At 41.3% G+C, this 23,979-nt stretch overlaps 2 protein-coding genes and 1 non-coding gene across 3 annotated transcripts; 2 read left to right on the top strand and 1 right to left on the bottom strand.

The window, feature by feature from the left end:
* Nucleotides 1–2,573: 2,573 nt before the first annotated feature.
* Nucleotides 2,574–11,126, bottom strand: LOC139900212 (uncharacterized; the record flags this gene model as incomplete). Its single annotated transcript, XM_071883004.1, has 5 exons — nt 2,574–2,603; nt 8,651–8,736; nt 8,957–9,017; nt 9,929–9,944; nt 11,059–11,126. Coding segments are annotated over 5 exons (261 nt in total), but the record flags the coding sequence as incomplete, so codon positions are not given.
* On the top strand, nt 3,163–3,234 carry TRNAR-UCG (transfer RNA arginine (anticodon UCG)). Its single transcript has one exon. It is a non-coding gene; the product is annotated as a tRNA-Arg (tRNA).
* Nucleotides 11,127–20,833: 9,707 nt separating the features above from the next.
* Nucleotides 20,834–23,710, top strand: LOC139900213 (vicilin-like seed storage protein At4g36700). Its single transcript, XM_071883005.1, has 5 exons — nt 20,834–21,164; nt 21,735–21,934; nt 22,003–22,089; nt 22,580–22,900; nt 22,988–23,710. Exons 1-5 carry the CDS (start codon nt 20,834–20,836, stop codon nt 23,708–23,710), a joined length of 1,662 nt encoding a protein of 553 aa, XP_071739106.1.
* Nucleotides 23,711–23,979: the final 269 nt, after the last annotated feature.

Consider the following 23,979-nt stretch of genomic DNA (forward strand, 5'->3'; position numbering starts at 1 on the left):
CTCCATAATACTTGTTAAAAAGAAAAGTTCATAAGTTTCATTTTCATACTTGTGTTCATGTTTGTAAACTTAAGGTTTACGTTCTTAAAAGATCAAAGCCTTGGCTTGAATCTTTCTAAGTATGAACAACCATGAACTTATTACTTGTAGAACTAGTTTATTTCTTCATGTTATGTACTTTTAAACTTGTGATTTGTTGTTTGTTGGTCAAGTGTTACTAGTTAATCTTGATCTCATTTTTCTTGAACTAAAGTTAACTTTATAAGTTCAAGAACATGAAAGTATAACTTTCTAGTTATAACTTCATATACTCATGTTAGATCTAAGTTTATATAACTTATGGTCTTCTAATTTTGTTGTAAATAAGAGCTTACAAGCTTACATATATTTTTCAAGTTGAAAATCTAAGTTTCATAATTTATGGTTTCATTAAAGTGTAGATCCAAGTTCTATAACTTAGGATCTAACTTAAGAACTTTAGATCTAGACTTTTGGGTCTAGGATCTTCAAGATCTAACTAAGAACTATGTTCTACAACATAAGATCTTTTTTATTTAGTTTACTTTCAAGTTTATAGCTTATTATTGTTATTAGAACTCATGTATGTGTCGGATCTAAGATCTTGATGTAACTTTGGTTCGACAAACTACATACAACTCTTAAGTGAGTTGTGCTACATATCTTAGACTTACACTAGTGTTATGATGGTCAAACCTTGGTTAAGATGATGCAAACACATCAACGAGTTGTACACTTGAAGCTATACGCATCAAGGATGAGAACCGTGATGAGCATCAAGCACCAAGAACCTACCGGAACACATTTACTTACTGTTTCTGGAACTGATCAAACTACCTAGGCTACTGGAAAGTTGATTTTCAGTTATTTCGGTTCGAGTGGATGATTTTCCGTTTAGACCTTGTCTTAATTTGAGTTACGGCTTAGGATATATGGCCTCCTGAAAGTCACTACACCCTATTAACGTTGTGCTGAAATTTCTGACCTACTCGCACTTAAACCGTCACCACGGTCAAACAAAGACTATTTTGGTTCTGGAAATTGTTCAGTCCCTAGGGGACTCATATACGGAGCCATGGCCACTGGTCTCACCTCATTTAAGTTTGTATAGAGGTCGTGACGACTGAATGAAGTCTGCCTTTATTTCAAACCCTAGTCTTGACTTAAAACTTACTTTACACTTTTTGTTTAATGATGAATGATGATGGTACTTAAAACCTAATTTACGTACATTTAAACTTTTGGGAACGATTTGCTGACTTAGTAACTTTTGACTTAGGTTGAGGACCTTCCGGACCAACTACTTGCTTACTATTCCCGCGTATCGACTTTTACTACTTTTCACTGTGAGTTATAGCATCCCTTTTTACTTTAACTATTTTGGGAACTGAGAATACATGCACATTTTACGTTTTACATACTAGGCACGAGTACTTAAACTTTATATATGTGTGGGTTATACAACGGTATAAACTTTCCCCTTAGCTCGGTAACGTTTAGTCATTGGTCTTTGAACCGGTGAACGCGAATCTTAGATATGGATCCACAGGGTTTGACATCCCCACTCGGGCTAGTAGTGCTAGCATTTAATGGGTGTTTAATACTTCGTAAACTTACGCACTCGTCAAGTGTACTTTTAGAGGGTGTTATTTACGTTAAGTTAGTTACCAAGTGCCCACGGTTATACATATACTTTTCATACTATTTTGAAACGTTGTTGAAGCACTGAAATCTCGTGGCCTACCTTACATTACTATTATACTTAAACTATAGCTCACCAACCTTTGTGTTGACGTTTTTAAGCATGTTTTTCTCAGGTGCTTAAGGTTTGCTTGCTTCCACTGTACTAGTTATGCTTTGTAGACACCCGTTGCGCTTATTAGAGATGTCACCGCATGAAACGTTTATTTTGCATTCAAACTATATTACTTTTGAAACGATGTATTTGTAACGACCTATGGGTCACGTACTATTATTTCTTGCTATTCGTAGAAGCATACTTTTGGTTGTTAAACATTTGACGTTGGTTAAAACGTCACCTTTATTCATGAATGCAAACTTGTTTTGAAACAACATATAGTATTTGACCTTGTAATGATCCTGTTATTGATGATTTGTACACGATGGTTTTGTACGGGGCATCACAAATTGCTTAAAGAAATCATCTTTCATGTTTTGTTATCTTGATTGATGGTGCTTAATAATAGATTTTGCTTGCTGAAGAAGCTTTGAGGACACTAAGTAATGCTCATGGAGTTATGAGTCGTCCAGCTTGTTTTTCTCATTTATCTTGTTTTTTTATCATTCATCGCCTTATTTTTATCATTCATTACCTCATTTTTTTTTATCATTAATCACCTCCTTTTTATCATTCATCTTGTTTTTCATCATTCATCACCTCATTTTTATCATTCATTACCTCCTTTTTATCATTCATTATATCTTTTTTATCATTCATCTTGTGTTTAATCATTCATCACCTACTTTTTATTATTCATCTTGTTTTTTTATCATTCATCACCTTCTTTTTTTTAACATTCATCACCTTATTTTTATCATTCATCACCTCTGTTTTTGTCATTCATCTAGTTTTTTTTTAATCATTATTCACCTCATTTTTTAGCAAATCTTTTATCATTCATTATATCCTTTTTATCCTTTATTAAATCTTTTTTTATCATTGACCCCTTTTTTATCATGCATCACCTAATTTTTATCATTCATCACCTTCTTTTTTATCATTCATCACCTCCTTTTTATCATTCATCTTCTTTTTTTATTATTCATTACATTATTTTGTCATTCTTCGCTTATCATTCATCAGCTATCTTTATCATTCACTGGTATTTTTATCATTCATCGGATATTTTTATCATTCATCGGGTACTTTTTATCATTCATCACGTTCTTTTATCATTCATCGTTTATCATTCATCAGCTACTTTTATCATTCATTTGATATTTTTTTATCAATTATCGGGTATTTTGATGAATGATAAATGCTTAATGAATTATACTGTTTGATGAATGAGAAGTTTTTGATGAATGATAACATTACGATGAATGATAAACGTATTCTGATAAAAGATAAGTGTTTTTTATATGAATGACAACAATTAGATAAATGATAATTGTTTGATAATTGGGCATTTGGTCTAGTGGTATGATTCTCGCTTTCGGTGCGAGAGGTCCCGAGTTCGATTCTCGGAATGCCCTATTCTTTTTTATAAAATTAATCATATTATATCATCCATTTGAAATTCCACTACTTTTGTAATTATATTAAAATGTTTGATGATATAAAATATTTTAATGCAATCTAATCATTTTGTGATGAATAATTATTGTTTTCTTATGAATAATAACCGATATTTAAAAAATCATAACTATTTGACTAAAAATAATTAAGACGAATGATAATTTTTTCTAATGAATGATAAATGTTTGATGAATGATAATTGTTTGATGAAATGACAACTATTTGATGAATGATAATTGTTTTTTGATGAATGTTAAATGTTTTTCGATGAATGATAATTATTTTTCAATGAATGATAATTATTTTTCGATGAATGATAAATGTTTTTCGATGAATGATAAACGTTTTTCGATGAATGATAAATGTTTGATGAATGATAAATATTTTTCGATGAATGATAATTGCCTGATTATAAATGTTTTTCGATGAATGATAAATGTTTTTCGATAAATGATAAATCTTTTTCTGATGGTTGGTGATGGTTGGTGGTGGTGGTTAGTGGTGGTGGTGGGTGGTGGTGGTTGGTGGATGGTGGTGGTGGTTGTGATGGTTGGTGGTGGTTGATGGTCGTAGGTGGTGGTGGTTGGTGGTGAGTAGTGGTGGTACGTGGTTGGTGGTGGTGGTTGGTGGTGGTGGATGGTGGTCGTGGTGGTGGGTGGCGGTGGTTGGTGGTGTTGATTGATGGTGCTGGTTGATGATGGTGGTGGTTGCTGGTAGTGGTGGTTGGAGGTGATGGGTGGTGGTGGTAGTTGGTGGTGGTGGTTGATGGTGTTGGGTAGTGGTGGTGGTTGGTGGTGGTGGTTGGTAGTAGTGGTGGTGGTGGTTGGTGGTGGGTGGTTGGTGGTGGTTGGTGGGGGTTAGTGGTGGTGGGTGGTGGTGGTTGGTGGTGGGTGATGGGTGGTGGTGGTGGTGGTTGATGGTGGTAGGTGGTGGGTAGTGGGTGGTGGTGGTTAGTGGTGGTGGTGGTGGTGGGTGGTGGTTGATGGTGGTAGGTGGTGGGTGGTGGGTGGTGGGGTTGGTGGTGGTGATGGTTGGTGGTGGTGGTGGTGGGTGGTGGTGGTGGTGGCTGGTGATGGTTGATGGTGGTAGGTGGTGGGTGGTGGTTGGTGGTGGTGGTGGTTGGTGATGGTGATGGTGGGGGTGGTGGTGGGTGGTGGTGGTGGTGGTTAGTGGTGGTGGTGGGTGGTGGTGGTTGGTGGATGGTGGTGGTGGTTGTGATGGTTGGTAGTGGTTGATGGTCGTGGGTGGTGGTGGTTGGTGGTAAGTAGTGGTGGTACGTGGTTGGTGGTGGTGGTGGTTGGTGGTGGTTGGTGGTGGTCGTGGTGGTGGGTGGCGGTGGTTGGTGGTGTTGATTGATGGTGCTGGTTGGTGATGATGGTGGTTGCTGGTAGTGGTGGTTGGAGGTGATGGGTGGTGGTGGTGGTAGTTGGTGGTGGTGGTGGTGGGTGGTGGTGGGGGGTGGTAGTGGTGGTTAGTGGTGGTAGTTGGTGGTGGTGGTTGGTGGTAGTGGTTGTTAATGGTGGTTGGTGGTGGTGGTTGTTAATGGTGGTTGGTGGTGGCTGATGGTGGTAGGTAGTGGTGGTGGTGGTGCGTGGTGGTGGTGGTGGTGGGGGGTGGTAGTGGTGGTTGGTGGTGGTAGTTGGTGGTGGTGGTTAGTGGTGGTGGTTGTTAATGGTGATTGGTGGTGATGGTTGTTAATGGTGGTTGGTGGTGGTGGTAGGTTGTGGTGGTTGGTGGCTGATGGTGGTGGGTGATGGGTGGTGGTTGGTGGTGTTGAGTGGTGGTGGTTGGTGGTGGTGGGTAGTGGCGGTGGGTGGTGGTGGTTTATGGTTGGTGGTGGTGGTGGGTGGTTGGTGGTGGGTGGTGGTGGTGGTTGATGGTGGTAGGTGGTGGGTGGTGGTGGTTGGTGGTGGTGGTGGTTGGTGATGGTGGTGGTGGTGGTGGTTGGTGGTTGATGCTGGGTGGTGGGTGGTGGTTGGTGGTGGTGGTGGTTTGTGGTGGTGCTAGTGGTGGTGGGGGTAGTGGGGGGTGGTGGTTGGTGGTGGTGGTTGGTGGATGGTGGTGGTGGTTGTGATGGTTGGTAGTGGTTGATGGTCGTGGGTGGTGGTGGTTGGTGGTAAGTAGTGGTGGTACGTGGTTGGTGGTGGTGGTGGTTGGTGGTGGGTAGTGGTCGTGGTGGTGGGTGGCGGTGGTTGGTGGTGTTGATTGATGGTACTGGTTGGTGATGATGGTGGTTGCTGGGAGTGGTGGTTGGAGGTGATGGGTGGTGGTGGTGGTAGTTGGTGGTGGTGGTGGGGGGTGGTAGTGGTGGATGGTGGTGGTAGTTGGTGGTGGTGGTTGGTGGTGGTGGTTGTTAATGGTGGTTGGTGGTGGTGGTTGTTAATGGTGGTTGGTGGTGGTGGTTGGTGGCTGATGGTGGTAGGTGGTGGTGGTGGTGGGTGGTGGTGGTGGGTGGTGGTGGGGGGTGGTAGTGGTGGTTGGTGGTTGTTAATGGTGATTGGTGGTGGTGGTTGGTGGTGGTGGTTGTTAATGGTGGTTGGTGGTGGTGGTGGTTGGTGGCTGATGGTGGTGGGTGGTGGTTGGTGGTGTTGAGTGGTCGTGGTGGGTGGTGGTTGGTGGTGGTGGTTGGTGGTGGTGGTTTGTGGTTGGTGGTGATGGTGGGAGGTGGTTGGTGGTGGGTGGTGGTGGTGGGTTGTGGTGGTAGTGGTTGATGGTGGTAGGTGGTGGGTGGTGGTGGTTGGTGGTGGTTGGTGGTGGTAGTGGTGGTTGGTGGTTGATGGTGGGTGGTGGTTAGTGGTGGTGGTGGTTGGTGGTGGTGGTAGTGGTGGTGGGGGTGGTGGTGGTGGGTGGTGGTGGTTGGTGGTGGTGGGTGGTGGTGGTGATGGTGGTGGGGGGTGGTGATGGTTGTGGGTGGTGGTTGATGGTGGTAGGTGGTGGTGGTTGGTAGTGGTGGTTGGTGGTGGTGGTGGTGGGGGGTGGTGGGTGGTGGTGGTGGTTAGTGGTGGTGGTGGGTGATGGTGGTTGGTGGATGGTGGATGGTGGTGGTGGATGTGATGGTTGGTGGTGGTTGATGGTCGTGGGTGGTGGTGGTTGGTGGTGAGTAGTGGTGGTACGTGGTTGGTGGTGGTGGTGGTTGGTGGTGGTGGTGGGTGGTGGTCGTGGTGGTGGGTGGCGGTGGTTGGTAGTGTTGATTGATGGTGCTGGTTGGTGATGGTGGTGGTTGCTGGTAGTGGTAGTTGGAGGTGATGGGTGGTGGTGGTGGTAGTTGGTGGTGGTGGTTGATGGTGTTGGGAAGTGGTGGTGGTTAGTGGTGGTGGTTGGTAGTAGTGGTGGTGGTTAGTGGTGGGTAGTGGTGGTGGTTGGTGGGAGTTGGTGGTGGTGGGTGGTGGTGGTTGGTGGTGGTTGGTGGTGATTGGTGGTGGTGGTGGTTGATGGTGGTAGGTGGTGGGTGGTGGTGGTTGGTGGTGGTGGTGGTGGGTGGTGGTTGATGGTGGTAGGTGGTGGTGGTTGGTGGTGGTCGGTGGTGGTGGTGGGTGGTGGTGGTGGGTAGTGGTGGTGGTTGATGGTGGTAGGTGGTGGTGGTGGGTGGTGGTGGTTGGTGATGGTGGTTGGTGGTAGGTGGTGGTGGTGGTGGGTTGTGGTGGTGGTGAGGGGGGGTGGTAGTGGTGGGTGGTGGTTGGTGGTGGTGGGTGGTGGGTGGTGGTGGTGGTTGGTGGTGGTGGGTGGTGGGTGGTGGTGGTGGTTGGTGGTGGGTGGTGGTGGTGGGTGGTTGGTGGTGGTGGGTGGTGGTGGTGGTTGGTGGTGGTGTTGGTGGGTAGTGGGTGGTGGTGGTGGTTGGTGGTTGTGGGTGGTGGGTGGTGGGTGGTGGGTAGTGGGTGGTGGTGGTGGTGGTGGGTGGTGGTTGATGGTGGTAGGTGGTGGGTGGTGGGTGGTGGGGTTGGTGGTGGTGGTGGTTGGTGGTGGTGGTGGTGGTGGGTGGTGGTGGTTGGTGGTGGTTGGTGATGGTGGTGGTGGGGGGTGGTGGTGGGTGGTGGTGGTGGTTAGTGGTGGTGGTGGGTGGTGGTGGTTGGTGGATGGTGGTGGTGGTTGTGGTGGTTGTGATGGTTGGTAGTGGTTGATGGTCGTGGGTGGTGGTGGTTGGTGGTAAGTAGTGGTGGTACGTGGTTGGTGGTGGTTGGTGGTGGTGGGTGGTGGTCGTGGTGGTGGGTGGCGGTGGTTGGTGGTGTTGATTGATGGTGCTGGTTGGTGATGATGGTGGTTGCTGGTAGTGGTGGTTGGAGGTGATGGGTGGTGGAGGTGGTAGTTGGTGGTGGTGGTGGTGGGTGGTGGTGGGGGGTAGTAGTGGTGGTTGGTGGTGGTGGTTGGTGGTGGTGGTTGTTAATGGTGATTGGTGGTGGTGGTTGTTAATGGTGGTTGGTGGTGGTGGTGGTTGGTGGCTGATGATGGAAGGTGGTGGTGGTGGTGGTGGTGGGGGTGGTAGTGGTGGTTGGTGGTGGTAGTTGGTGGTGGTGGTTGGTGGTGGTGGTTGTTAATGGTGATTGGTAGTGGTGGTGGTTGTTAATGGTGGTTGGTGGTGGTGGTTGGTTGTGGTGGTTGGTGGCTGATGGTGGTGGGTGGTGGGTGGTGATTGGTGGTGTTGAGTGGTGGTGGTGGGTGGTGGTTGGTGGTGGTGGGTAGTGGTGGTGGGTGGTGGTGGTTTGTGGTTGGTGGTGATGGTGGGTGGTGGTTGGTGGTTGGTGGTGGTTGGTGGTGGTGGGTAGTGGTGGTGGGTGGTGGTGGTTTGTGGTTGGTGGTGATGGTGGGTGGTGGTTGATGGTGGGTGGTGGTGGTGGGTTGTGGTGGTGGTGGTTGATGGTGGTAGGTGGTGGGTGGTGGTGGTTGGCAGTGGTGGTGGTTGGTGATGGTGGTGGTGGTGGTGGTTGGTGGTTGATGGTGGGTGGTGGGTGGTTGTTGGTGGTGGTGGTGGTTGGTGGTGGTGGTAGTGGTGGTGGGGGGTGGTGGTGGTGGTGGTGGTGGGTGGTGGTGGTGGGTGGTGGTGGTGGTGGGGGGGGTGGTGATGGTTGTGGGTGGTGGTTGATGGTGGTAGGTGGTGGTGGTTGGTGGTGGTGGTTAGTGGTGGTGGTGGTGGGGGGTGGTGGGTGGTGGTGGTGGTTAGTGGTGGTGGTGGGTGATGGTGGTTGGTGGATGGTGGTGGTGGATGTGATGGTTGGTGGTGGTTGATGGTCGTGGGTGGTGGTGGTTGGTGGTGAGTAGTGGTGGTACGTGGTTGGTGGTGGTGGTGGTTGGTGGTGGTGGTGGGTGGTGGTCGTGGTGGTGGGTGGCGGTGGTTGGTAGTGTTGATTGATGGTGCTGGTTGGTGATGGTGGTGGTTGCTGGTAGTGGTAGTTGGAGGTGATGGGTGGTGGTGGTGGTAGTTGGTGGTGGTGGTTGATGGTGTTGGGAAGTGGTGGTGGTTGGTGGTGGTGGTTGGTAGTAGTGGTGGTGGTTGGTGGTGGGTGGTGGTGGTGGTGGTTGGTGAGAGTTGGTGGTGGTGGGTAGTGGTGGTTGGTGGTGGTTGGTGGTGGTTGGTGGTGGTGGTGGTGGTTGATGGTGGTTGGTGGTGGGTGGTGGTGGTTGGTGGTGGTGGTGGTGGTGGGGGGTGGTGGGTGGTGGTTGATGGTGGTAGGTGGTGGTGGTGGTTGGTGGTAGTCGGTGGTGGTGGTGGTGGGTGGTGGTGGTGGTGGGTGGTGGTGGTGGTTGATGGTGGAAGGTGGTGGTGGTGGTTGGTGGTGGTTGGTGATGGTGGTTGGTGGAAGGTGGTGGTGGTGGGTGGTGGTGGTGGTGAGGGGGTGGTAGTGGTGGGTGGTGGTTGGTGGTGGTGGGTGGTGGTGGTGGGTGGTTGGTGGTGGTGGGTGGTGGTGGTGGTTGGTGGTGGTGGTGGTGGGTAGTAGGTGGTGGTGGTGGTTGGTGGTTGTGGGTGGTGGGTGGTGGGTAGTGGGTGGTGGTGGTGATGGTGGGTGGTGGTTGATGGTGGTAGGTGGTGGGTGGTGGGGTTGGTGGTGGTGGTGGTGGGTGGTGGTGGTGGTGGGTGGTGATGGTTGATGGTGGTAGGTGGTGGGTAGTGGGTGGTGGTGGTTGGTGGTGGTGGTTGGTGATGGTGGTGGTGGGGGTGGTGGTGGGTGGTGGTGGTGGTTAGTGGTGGTGGTGGGTGGTGGTGGTTGTGATGGTTGGTAGTGGTTGATGGTCGTGGGTGGTGGTGGTTGGTGGTAAGTAGTGGTGGTACGTGGTTGGTGGTGGTGGTGGTTGGTGGTGGAGGGTGGTGGTCGTGGTGGAGGGTGGTGGTCGTGGTGGTGGGTGGCGGTGGTTGGTGGTGTTGATTGATGGTGCTGGTTAGTGATGATGGTGGTTGCTGGTAGTGGTGGTAGTTGGTGGAGGTGGTGGTGGGTGGTGGGTGGTGGTGGGGGGTGGTAGTGGTGGTTGGTGGTGGTAGTTGGTGGTGGTTATTGTTAATGGTGGTTGGTGGTGGTGGTTGTTAATGGTGGTTGGTGGTGGTGGTGGTTGGTGGCTGATGGTGGTAGGTGGTGGTGGTGGTGGTGGTGGTGAGGGGTGGTAGTGGTGGTTGGTGGTGGTAGTTGGTGGTGGTGGTTGGTGGTGGTGGTTGTTAATGGTGATTGGTGGTGGTGGCGGTTGTTAATGGTGGTTGGTGGTGGTGGTTGGTTGTGGTGGTTGGTGGCTGATGGTGGTGGGTGGTGGTTGGTGGTGTTGAGTGGTGGTGGTGGGTGGTGGTTGGTGGTGGTGGGTAGTGGTGGAGGGTGGTGGTGGTTTGTGGTTGGTGGTGGCGGTGGGTGGTGGTTGGTGGTGGTGGGTGGTGGTGGTGGTGGTTGATGGTGGTAGGTGGTGGGTGGTGGTGGTTGGTGGTGGTGGTGGTTGGTGATGGTGGTGGTGGTTGGTGGTTGATGCTGGGTGGTGGGTGGTGGTTGGTGGTGGTGGTGGTTGGTGGTAGTTGTAGTGGTGGTGGGGGGTGGTGGTGGTGGTGGGGGGGTGGTGGTGGGTGGTGGTGGTTGGTGGATGGTGGTGGTGGTTGTGATGGTTGGTAGTGGTTGATGGTCGTGGGTGGTGGTGGTGGTGGTTGGTGGTGGTGGGTGGTACGTGGGTGGTGGTGGTACGTGGTTGGTGGTGGTGGTGGTTGGTGGTGGTGGGTGGTGGTCGTGGTGGTGGGTCGCGGTGGTTGGGGGTGTTGATTGATGGTACTGGTTGGTGATGATGGTGGTTGCTGGGAGTGGTGGTTGGAGGTAATGGGTGGTGGTGGTGGTTGTTGGTGGTGGTGGTGGGGGTGGTAGTGGTGGATGGTGGTGGTAGTTGGTGGTGGTGGTTGGTGGTGGTGGTTGTTAATGGTGGTTGGTGGTTGTGGTTGGTGGTGGTGGTTGTTAATGGTGGTTGGTGTTGGTGGTTGGTGGCTGATGGTGGTAGGTGGTGGTGGTGGTGGGTGGTGGTGGTGGTGGTGGGTGGTGGTGGGGGGTGGTAGTGGTGGTTGGTGGTGGTAGTTGGTGGTGGTGGTTGGTGGTGGTTGTTGTTAATGGTGATTGGTGGTGGTGGTTGGTGGTGGTTGGTGGTGGTGGTTGTTAATGGTGGTTGGTGGTGGTGGTTGGTGGTGTTGGTTGGTGGCTGATGGTGGTGGGTGGTGGTTGGTGGTGTTGAGTGGTGGTGGTGGGTGGTGGTTGGTGGTGGTGGGTAGTGGTGGTGGGTGGTGGTGGTTTGTGGTTGGTGGTGATGGTGGGTGGTGGTTGGTGGTGGTGGGTTGTGGTGGTGGTGGTGGTGGTGGTGGGTTGTGGTGGTGGTGGTTGATGCTGGTAGGTGGTGGGTGGTGGTGGTTGGTGGTGGTGGTGGTTGGTGATGGTGGTGGTGGTGGTGGTTGGTGGTTGATGGTGGGTGGTGGGTGGTTGTTGGTGGTGGTGGTGGTTAGTGGTGGTGGTAGTGGTGGTGGGGGTGGTGGTGGGTGGTGGTGGTGGGTGGTGGTGGTGATGGTGGTGGGGGGTAGTGATGGTTGTGGGTGGTGGTTGATGGTGGTAGGTGGTGGTGGTTGGTGGTGGTGGTGGTGGTGGTGGTGGTTAGTGGTGGTGGTGGGTGATGGTGGTTGGTGGATGTGATGGTTGGTGGTGGTGGTTGGTGGTGAGTAGTGGTGGTACGTGGTTGGTGGTGGTGGTTGGTGGTGGTGGTGGGTGGTGGTCGTGGTGGTGGGTGGCGGTGGTTGGTAGTGTTGATTGATGGTGCTGGTTGGTGATGGTGGTGGTTGCTGGTAGTGGTAGTTGGAGGTGATGGGTGGTGGTGGTAGTAGTTGGTGGTGGTGGTTGATGGTGTTGGGATGTGTTGGTGGTTGGTGGTGGTGGTTGGTAGTAGTGGTGGTGGTTGGTGGTGGTGGTTGATGGGAGTTGGTGGTGGTGGTTGGTGGTGGTTGGTGGTGGTGGTGGTGGTGGTGGTGGGGGGTGGTGGTTGATGGTGGTAGGTGGTGGTGGTGGTTGGAGGTGGTCGGTGGTGGTGGTGGGTGGTGGTGGTGGGTGGTGGTGGTGGTTGATGGTGGTAGGTGGTGGTGGGTGGTGGTGGTTGGTGATGGTGGTTGGTGGTAGGTGGTGGTGGTGAGTGGTGGTGGTGAGGGGGTGGTAGTGGTGGGTGGTGGTTGGTGGTGGTGGGTAGGTGGTGGTGGTGGTGGTTGGTGGTGGGTTGTGGTGGTGGGTGGTGGTGGGTGGTTGGTGGTGGTGGGTGGTGGTGGTGGTTGGTGGTGGTGGGTAGTGGGTGGTGGTGGTGGTTGGTGGTTGTGGGTGGTGGTGGTGGGTGGTGGTTGATGGTGGTGGGTGGTGGGTGGTGGTGAGTGGTGGTGGTGGTGGGTGGTGGTTGCTGGTGGGTGGTGGTTAGTGGTGGTAGTGGTTGGTGGTGGGTGTGGTGGGGGTGGGGGTGGTGGTGGTGATGAAGGTAGTTAATAATATGTTAACTTTTGTATAATTAATTTTTATTAATTATAATTATTAAAATGATATTTTTACCCTTCTATGCATTTTAAGTTAAATTGAAATTTTATGATATTTTGTAATTTATATTTGCTTATTCAGTTTGTACTCATTTTAAGCTTAACCACGGATCGTGCCTATATATATATATATATATATATATATATATATATATATATATATATATATATATATATATATATATATATATATATATAGGGAAGTAACCAATCGGGGGGAAGGGGGAAGCAATTTTATTTTATTTTTTTTGTTTTTTTTGAAATTTTTTTTTCCGGATCAAGATCACATGAAAATATGAATATTTAGAAGAGACACTTTGTGATGAATGTTATTATTTAGGCGGGAAAACGATCGACAAAAATAACATTCAAGATAATATTGTTTGTGAAGAATATTAACGTTTTTTTTTTTTTTCATGTTTTGTGAAGTAAAATTTAGCCCGATTTAGAGTTTAGGCTTTAGGGTTTAGGGTTTGGTGTTTTGGGTTTATTTCATAAACCCAAAACACCAAACCCTAAACCCTAAACCCTAAACTCTAAACCGTTCGTGTTAAAAACTCAATCTAAATCCTAAATCTAAACCCTAAATCTAAACCCTAAACCCTAAATTTCTAAACCCTAATATCTAAACCCTATAAACCCTAATATCTAAACCCTAATATCTAAACCCCAATAGCTAAAACCTCAAAATACGTTCGAAAAACACGATAATTGTTATATATTACTTCTTCGAGTGTTTTCCCGCCAAAATAAAAACATTTATCACAAAGTGTCTCAACTAAATGTTCATATTTTCATCTCATCTATAATGTTCGTGAACAAAGTTTTTTCAAAAAATGAAGAAAAAAAAAGTTTTTGCTTCCCCTCGCTTCCCCCCGAATGGTTACTTCCCTCTTGATCATATATATATATATATATATATATATATATATATATATATATATATATATATACACCGAATGGTTACTTCCCTCTTGATCCTATATATATATATATATATATATATATATATATATATATATATATATATATATATATAAGAGTCGCCTATATTAGTCATCTAATTAATTGAAGGAAAATGATTTGAATTGCTTATATATTTTAACTTTTTTATTATTTTAATTTTTCTATTTTTTTCATTTTAAATTTGCTTAATTGTTATAATTCAGTAGGCTTATAACTACCTTTAATGGTTATAAGAACAAAGAGAGAAAAAGAGAGAAGAAGGAGAGAAGAAATATTGATATTGATATTTCAAGAGAAATGGTGCACCTTAAATGGTTACCATACATGTCTATTTATAGTATAAAATATTACTATGCAAGAAATATAATAATAATAAAATTAACATCCAATCTAGATATTTTATAACACAATCTAGATATTTTATAACACTCCCCCTTGGATGACAATTTTATTAGAGAATAACTAGTACTGCCTCGTTAAAAACCTTGCTAAAGAAAACTCATTGGGATAAAACTTTAGCTAAGGGAAAAAGAGTGCAGCATAAAGTTGACTCCCCCTCAAGTAGGCAACGCCTGAGTTGTTACATCTTCTGAACATGCCTCATGCCAATATTATGAACGTGTGTTCTGAAAATAGCAGTTAGCAGTGCTTTGGTATAAAGATCAGCAGAGTTGTTGATTGAACGTATCTCATTTTAATCTGGTTGTCTTTTACGATATCTTGAGTATATGAGAAAAATCTGAGGTTTTCATCTGAAACTGTATCATCTAAATCTTTTATGTACAAGTTTGGCCCTCGTGATTTGTCTACAGTCTCCTTCATGGTTTGTTCAAACCGTTGTTTCAGTTCCTATTCCCTTTCAGTCTTTTTCTGAGCCTTACCAATATACCATTCTTTTCCATCAAACTTATGACCGTTTATAGCTTTAGCGCCTCGTCAGCATTTATGTTTTGTTCTGTCATTTTTGATACTCTTCTTTCATTTGTATTATGTAAGCTGTATTATCTTCGTAGATAGTTGTTACGCTTTTATAGCGTTCTAGTCCACAAGAATCAATAATGATTTGTATCATTGATCTTAACTAAAAATCATTCCCGAGTAGCTTCATGTAATGCAATCACTTCGGCATGATTTGATGATGTTGCAACAAGTGTTTGTTTTGAGAACGTCATGATATTGCGGTGCCTCCATTTAAGAATACATATCCAGTTTGAGATTTAGCTTTATGTAGATCGGATAAATAATCTGCATCTGTATAACCAAACAAATCTTGTTTCGAGTTGTTAGAATAAAATAATTATAAATCAGTAGTTCCCCGAAGGTATCAAACTATTTGTTTGATCCCATTCCAATGTCTTTTGGTAGGGGCTGAGCTGAACCTTGTCAACAAATTAACTGCAAAAGAGATGTCAGATCTTGTATAATCTATAAGATACATAAGAACCTCAATTGCACTAAAATATAGAACTTCCGATCTGTTAAAATTTTCATGATCTTCGCAGGGATGAAATAGATCAGTGTCAATATTGAGTGATCTAACAACAATGAGTTTGTCTTTAAAAAAATGTTTTAAAATCTTTTCGGTATAAGTTGTTTGATGTACAAGTAAACCATTAGGCATATGCTCAATTTGCAATCCAAGGTAATACTTGGTTTTTTCAAGATCTTTCATTTCAAAATAATTCTTTAGAAGTTGAATGATTTCATAGATCTCTTTATTTGTTCATATGATGTTAAGAACATTGACATAAACAACTACGATCTCATATCCGAACATTGTTTTTATAAAACATACGTGCAAAATAAGTTTATATTTATACCCTTTTTTTTTATCAAGTAGTCATTTAATCGGTTATACCACATACGTCCCGTTTGTATAAACCCACTTAGAAATCTTTGTGATTTAATGGAATATATTCCCTTGGGTTTTACATTAGATGCTTATGATACCTTAACCCTTTAGGTATATTCATATATATCACTATTAATTGATCCATACAGATAAGTAGTAACAACATTCATGAGATGCATTTAAATAACTACCAGGTTGATTAAGTATCTAATAAGTAATTGTATCCATTACAGGAGGATAATTTTTCCTCCTAATTCATTTCTGGTCTTTGTGGGAAATATTGAGTTACAAGTCTAGTTTTGCCTTGTAACTTCATTTGCACATTTCTTTTCGGATAAAAATTCATTTGTATCCCATACGTTTCACATCTTTAAAAGTGATAACGATTGATCTGAAAACTTTTCTTTTATCGAGCGATTCTAATTCAGCTCTTATTGCTCCTTTCCATTGAGCTCAATCATGTCCATTTTGTATATTCAATGACAGATTTTAGTTCAAGATCATCATCTTTATTCATGATGTCATTGTAACATTATATGAAAATATCTCATAGAGATTTTAGTTTCATTTCGGTTCCATAATATTGCATAATTTATCGCAATTTTAGTATTTACATTTATCAATATTCTCTGCAGAAGGAATATTGATTTGTGGTTCTTCTTGAACACTTTCTCTTACCTCATTATCAGCTGATTTTCTTTTTCGAGGATTTTTATCTTCGGAACCAATTGATCTTCCACGTTTGATGCGTGGCAAAGACTCAACAGTGACATTATTGCCAGCTTTTGGAATTTCAGTTCGAGCTGGAGCATTTATCGCTGGTATATATGATTTAGTCACTTTTTTTATATCTGTAAATGCATAAAGTAATTAATTTGCAAGTTCTTGCATATGCATTATTTTTGAACTTTCGTTTCACATTCTTTTGTGCGAGTTCAATATACCTTAATTGATGTTCACATCATGAAGCATCATTTTATTTTTTTATTTTTATTTCTCCCCCTAATCTAGGGAACAATGTTTTATTAAAATGACAATCAGCAAAACGTGCTGTAAAAACATCACCCATCATGGGTTCAATATATCTTATGATTGAAGATGTTTTATATCCAAAATATATTATCATCTTTCTTTGAAGAACCATTTTATTGTGTTGTGGTGATACAATTGGAACATACACTGCACAACCAATGTTTTAAGGTAGAAAATATTTGGCTCTTGGCCAAAATCAAGTATTAAGTGAAAATATTTACGACTTCCACATGGTATAATGCGAATTAATGTCGCAGCATGTAAATTTACATGTTCACATATAAATATTGAGAGATTTGTACTCATTATCAATTGTCTAGTTATTAGTTGTAAGCGTTTATCTATTGATTCAGCTAAACCAATTTTGTGTATGCACATGAGCAACTGGATGTTCAACAACAATCCCTGTAGATATATAATGATCATTAAATGCTTGAGATGTTAACTCACCAGCATTATCAAGTCTCATCCTTTTAATGGTGTAATCAGAATAATGTGTTCTCAATTTAATAATTTGTGCAAGAAACTTTGCAAATGCCATATTACGGCTTGATAACATACAAATATGAGACCATCCGCTAGATGCGTCTATTAGAACCATGAAATATCAAAATGGTTCACATGATGGATGAATTGGTTCATATATCTTACCTTGAATTCTTTCAAGAAACATTTGTGATTCTTTTTCACAATATACTTTTCATTAATCACCATATGTGCTTTCCATTAATCACCATATGTGTTTTTTTTTTTTTTTTTTTTATAAATCACCATATGTGTTTTTTTTTTTTTATCATATCACCATATACGCTTTTAATCATATGCGCTGTGTTTTTCACCATATGCGCTTTTAATCATATGCGATTTTCATCATATGCGTTGTGCTTTTCATCATATTCGCTTTTTATCATATGCGCTTATCATATGCGATGCGCTTTTTATCATATGCGCTTTTTTATGTGAATAGTAAATTAATTAATTTCGTTTTACTATTCATATGAATTAATTTAGATTTACTATTTTGTTAATTGAGTAATATATATATACATCATATACTTGTGACTCCGAAGGCTCAAATGAATTTGACCATATAGTTATACGTTGTACCTTGCACATTAATTTTCTATAGAAGCTTTAGATGCATATTATTTTCAGTAGAAGCTTTAGATGCACTTTTTTTTTTTTAATCACCAAATACCACAAACACTTTGTTTGCGTTTGTTCATAGTCATCAATGAAAACCATTTTCTTTAATTTTATTTTATACAATAAAATTAACGCATCATTATTCTTTTCAAAAACAATAATCTATTGTTATTGTTCACTTGTGCCATGTTTAACAACAAAAGTCAACAACCTCTGTCTTGTTTGTTGTGGCAACCAAAAACAACCTTTGCTTTTGTTACCGAGAATCCAAGACCAAAAAACAATTAATTTTTAATTAATCTTTTATCAAAACCATAAATGATTTTATTGATCTACGTTGATATGGCCATAAAGAATTGACGGCTGACCTACTTTTGTAAGTGTATTTCGGCTATCATCCCGAAAACGCACAACGACCTTTTTTTTTTTTTTTTATGAACTATTTGTTTCATATCTAGCTTAGGCAATTATTGTGAACATTTGGTCCCTATAAGAGCATTTATTTTTTAGACTTTTAGTTGATTTGTACTTGTCACAATTAGGGATAGCACCCGCGGGTCGTGGATGCGGATCCATTGGATCCATCACCCGTACCCGCGGATTTTTTTTTAAGAGACATCCAATTGAACCCTTGTTCGTTGAAACAATTTGACTATATTTTTACTCCCCATTATTAAACGGGCCATTTTGATGCACACTCTTAAAAAATAATTTGTTTTTTAAGTTTTATTATTCAACCTCCTTTTTTCAACGGTCACGTTTTTAACAAAACATTTGACAAGTTTGGAAAAAAGTTTTTTATTGATTATCATCAAAAGTTTTCTATTGTCACTCTACTGGATGGAATTATGGCATACAACCAAAATTGCAACCCAACACTACATAAGAACAAAAAGGTTGTTTTTAATTAACATATGTATATGTGTTAAACTCGGAATAATAATAACTTATTTTAGAAAATTAACATAAGACATGTTGAAACATTTTTGTCACATTTAGCTCATCAAGTCTAATACTTATCATTGATAGATTTTATCACGTCTAGGAGATGTTTACTTTTTTCTTGTATTAAGTCCTACTTTCATTTACCTTTGTTTGGAAAAAAGTTTTTTTTTTTTACTTTGCTTTCCCCCTTTCTGTAAAACTCATTTAAACACTTTCTTTGTTTTTTTTTTTAAAAAAACTTCCTTTTTTTACGTTACCCGTAAATTATAAATATATAAAAAAAACTTTTGTTTAAATTTTTTTTTCTAGTTTTTAAAAGGCCACTTGACCAATTTTTTAATTCTTTCACAACACCTGATATCGTGATCGTGACCTTTCACCAAAGCAAGAGATATTCTTGATAAACTAAACACGGACTCGTGTTTGAAATTGTCGGCCACAAAAAAATTCATTTGATAAAAGTATATATATTTTTTTTTTAGTTATAGAAGGAGACCACTTCATTTTCAATACTTCATTTTTGACAAAAACTATTCCATTTTACCATCCCCTTTTTTTTCTTACTTTAACTTTTAAGATATACTTTTAATAAAAATACAAACTACTTTTTCTTATTTTAACTTTTAAGATTTACTTTTAATAAAAATACAAACTACTTTTTGTATTTTAACTTTTAAGATTTACTTTTAATAAAAGTACAAACTACTTTTTCTTATTTTAACTTTTAAGATTTACTTTTAATAAAAATACAAACTATTTTTTTATTTTAACTTTTAAAATTATAAATTTAAGAATAAACATTAATATGCATGAAATAAATAATGATTAATTGCATAAGTAATCATAAATGTTAGATAACATATAAAGACCCCGTCGTATTCGTATTGATCGGAATTAATCTCGACCCATGGTACCGTGTTGTCAAATGACGTGTTGCGTACATAAAGTACCGTGTTGTCAAATGACGTGTTGCGTACAATCATGAGGTCTTATTAACATAAATATAAATGTTAGTGAAGTTAATAAGAGTTAGATTACAGAAAATATAATTCAGGTGGTATAACCGACCATATATAACTTAAATAACATAAATATAAATGTTAGTGAAGTTAGTAAAAGTTAGATTACAGAAATATAATTCAGGTGGTATAACCGACCATATATAACTTAAATAACATAAATATAAATGTTAGTGAAGTTAGTAAAAGTTAGATTATAGAAATATAATTCAGGTGGTATAACCGACCATATATAACTTAAATAACATAAATATAAATGTTAGTAGTCCAAAATTTGATATATTCGAGTCTGAAAATTATTAATAATTTCATACCTTGATTAGTGATTCGTGATCGTTTGAGATATCTTTTAATTACACTAAGCTTTTCGTGCTGATAACGTGTTATAATTCAGTAGGCTTATAACTACCTTTAATGGTTATAAGAACAAAGAGAGAAAAAGAGAGAAGAAGGAGAGAAGAAATATTGATATTGATATTTCAAGAGAAATGGTGCACCTTAAATGGTTACCATACATGTCTATTTATAGTATAAAATATTACTATGCAAGAAATATAATAATAATAAAATTAACATCCAATCTAGATATTTTATAACACAATCTAGATATTTTATAACATTAATAAATATATTTCATTGTCACTAGCATTTTTAGTTACTTGTTATGTGCTAACTATTTGTGATAACTAATCTGATATATCTCAAAATGTAATATGATTAAAGTATTTTTTTTTATCTTTTTATTATTCATGTAATATATTATAAATCATACTCCGTATACACTAACAGTTTAATCAGTTTGGTAGGTTTAGCTGGAATTTTTAATTATGTTAACCAAGGTATGGGTAAAATTATTTTAAGAGAAACATATATTTTTGTACGACGGTAACAATCCACCTACACCAACGCGAGAGTATCCCCGTAACTAAGTGAAGACTGAACGCCAAAAAATATCATGTATCTATAACCGATCAATAGAGAAAACAACATTCGAAACATATCTGCAGCAACGCGTAGGCCGAACCGATACTCGTTTAATCAATTAAACAAATAAAAAATCAAAATTTGTGGATCCTTTTTGACATTTTCTCACTACACAGTATGTTGAGAACATTTAGTATTGATTTAGTTCTGATGAGAAAATGATAATGTGACGTTGACGTGACACTTAGTTCTAAAAAGAAAATATGTCTTGAGAGTGGACTTATACATTACAACATTTAAATACACATTTATTGTGAATTTATCAAAAACCCAACAAAAAAACTTAACCATACACCATTAATCAAACATTATAAACTTACATATATAGTTCGCATGATCCCCTTCTTGTATAGTGCCATACCCTTCCAAAATACAATTTCCAACACACACAAATTATTGGATCGACATTGCTAATATATACTCTATCTCGTGACAATGGCACGAAAAAAGACGAACACAATCTACGTACAGCAGCTTCTAACCCAACATTATACAACACAACTCACTCACCATGCACACACTTGTTCAACACCCAATGCCACGTCACACTCAACTCCCTCTTTTTAATCCCTTCATCATATCCATTACAAACAAATTCAAACCATTTCAGAATGAGAGGCAACACATCCCTTTCATTTTTTCTTGTACTCTCTGCATACTTTGTAGTACCTTTCTTTCTTAACTCCCCCCATGCAATTGCAACAAAAGCTTTAGGTGAAGGTGGTGGTGATGGTGGTATGATGCCGGTGAGTGGCGGACCGATGGTGAAGAGAGATGAGAGGTGGCAGTTAGTGTCGACGGAGTTTGGTGAAATCTCAGCCGTTAAAATTAGTGATGGAAGCAATAATGGATATTATCACCTCCATTTTATTACAATGAACCCTTGCTCTCTGTTTCTTCCTGTTTATCTTCATTCACAAATGCTTTTATATGTCAACTCAGGTATATCTGCAATTACCATACCTGTTTATGTAATTTGGTGTACTTACAATTACCTGTACAAAATCCACAACAAAACCCAATACCTATACAAAATCCCTATAGTTTAAAAGTTACAGTAGTATTTTTGTTTTCTCATTTGAACTAACGGCGTTTTTATTTATCTCTTAATTAAATAGTTCAACGCTGAATGCCGAATCATGTAGCATTCATCACGTTAGTAATATTTATTAAGAACCATTCAGAACTAGAATACTCTATTTAACCATCGCCTAAATTTTAACCATCACCTAAATTTTATGTAATATTCTTTTTTAAATTATACTCCGTATCAATTATATTAAGAACACTTATTAGACAATTATATTCTAGTTTTTACTCATTTTAAAGATTAATAAATTAATTTTACATAATTCATATTATTCGTTGCAAAATAGTTATCAAACATGTTATTGTCATTCAGAAGCAAGTTCATTAAGAACCTTTGAATCATTCAAGTTATAAATTATTCATTGTTTAATCATTCAGTTTTATCAAACGTACCCTTAACTCTAATGGTGGTACCATGATCAGGCAGTGGAACACTAAATTGGTTCAACGTTGAGAAAGATGACAAGCTCCAACAAGTACCGTTGAAGAGGGGAGACATTTACACATTAACACCAGAATCTGTTTTCTACATACAGAACAACGTTAATCAACAAAACTATGGCTACGAGGCTCAAACACTTGAGATTTACGCCATTTTTCCCAATTCAGAGACCCAACTACAAGTATTATAAGTTGTATATTTTTGCTTCTACAAATAGATGCTAATACGATATTTATCACATGTTTGTAGAAAGAACAACAGTTTGACGCGGTATACACCGGCATTCATGATTTGGTACTTGGCTTTGACAATGCAGTTATTCAAGCAACCCTCGGTGTAATATCTCACTCTTTGATTACTTGAAATATATTGTACGAAGATTATAGATGGTGTATAATATTTAAAGAAAACATTAATTACACATATCAAACGTACTCGTAGTATACATAATTTTTCAAAATGGTATGTTGATAGGATTTGGTTCGATCTAAAAAAGATAGACTATTTTATTGACTGAGAAAATAGGTCTCGACCCAACCCATTTGGACTCAACTCGTTCGACTCGTTAAAAAATCTGAACCGTTTGGACTGAACCCGTATCAACCTGACCCAATTGCCCGGCATAGTTTAAACAAACTCTTGTATGTGAACAAACTAACTTAATTTATTTACTATGGTTGACATATATGCCAACGTATGGTATAGTATATGCGAAAGTACTGATTAATCTTGTGCGAAAAATTGGATGTCACAAAACTATTAAACTTTTTACGCAACAACAACAACAACATTTCTGTATGCAATTTATCAATGTCTAAAATTTCAGGTACCAGAGGAAGTGATTGAAGAGCTAAGATCAAGGGGAGAAGGGCAACCATTGATTGTGGAAGGACAAACTGAAGAGAGTTCTTCTAGGTGGGATGTCGGTTCACTGGAACCACGTGGTATCAGAGCCTTTTTGGGAGCCATGAACAATGACATCATCAACGCAGAAAATAAAAAGAAAAAGAAAGAGAAGACAGACAACATTTTTAAAGCGGAGCGTGACGTTGAAACTTGCTTTGGATGGAGTGTAACCGTAACTAGTAAAGAGTTGGATGTGTTGAAACACACAGACTACGGTGTCTTCATGGTGAATCTCAGACATGTAAGTTTATCGATTAAAAACATGTGTGTTTATACCATGTAATATTCATTGGATTGATGTTTTATAATTTTATATTGTTGATTAAAGGGGTCAATGATGGGACCACATTGGAACCCCGAAACGGATCAAGTAACAATTGTGTTGCAAGGACAAGGGGTGGTGGAAGTGGTTTGTCCCGGAATTGCAAGCGAAACGGGGTGCCAAAACATGAGGTTTAATGTTCAAGAGGGTGATGTGTTTGTGGTGCCAAAATCTCATCCAATGGCTCAATTATCATTCAACGATGACTCGTTTGTTTTCATGGGGTTCATGACGAAATTAAAGAATAATGAGCCTCAATATCTTGGGGGGAAGTCGTCGATTCTCCAAAAGTTGGATAAAAAGGTGTTGGCGAAGTCTTTTAATGTTAAGGACACTACAATATTGGAAATGATATTATCGGATTCGAGAGAAAAAATCATCTATGAATGCACTTCGTGTGCCGAAGGAGGAGGAGGTGAAAGTGGGCAAGGGGGAAGTGGTTGTGAACCACGACAAGAAGACGAAGAAGAACGTGGTCGTCGAGGAGATTGGAAAGAAGGACAAGGACGTGGTGGCCAAAGAGGATGGGAAGAAGGCCAAGGACGTGCCGGCCAAGGAGGATGGCAAGAAGGTGAGGGACGTGGCGGCAAAGGAGGATGGCAAGAGGGGCAAAGACGTGGCGGACAAGGGTGGCAAGAGGAGCAAGGTGGTGGTGGTCGAAGAGGGTGGCAAGTGCCGAATATGGGCAGGGGAGGAGCTTGGGGAGGTGGTGGTGTTCAAGTTTCTTGAATCCAGTAAAGAGGAATATAGGTAATGTGTGTTTGGATAATAAATAGGATGTTATGTTTGTTGTGTTTATGAATAAAAGAGACCGAAGTTGTCAATTGTATTTGTTTAATTAATCAAAGGTGGTTTATTGTGTTTCTATTTGATATATGTTTGGCAAGTGCAAGGGTATAAGAGTGCATGTATTTTCCTAGTTTAATTAATACGCTCTCATATCAACCAACCTCTTTTACATTTTAATGATAGCTATGGTTTAAAGTTGGTCTTTGTAA

The sequence above is a fragment of the Rutidosis leptorrhynchoides genome, chromosome 3 (assembly GCF_046630445.1).
Source record: "Rutidosis leptorrhynchoides isolate AG116_Rl617_1_P2 chromosome 3, CSIRO_AGI_Rlap_v1, whole genome shotgun sequence".
NCBI lineage: Eukaryota > Viridiplantae > Streptophyta > Magnoliopsida > Asterales > Asteraceae > Rutidosis > Rutidosis leptorrhynchoides.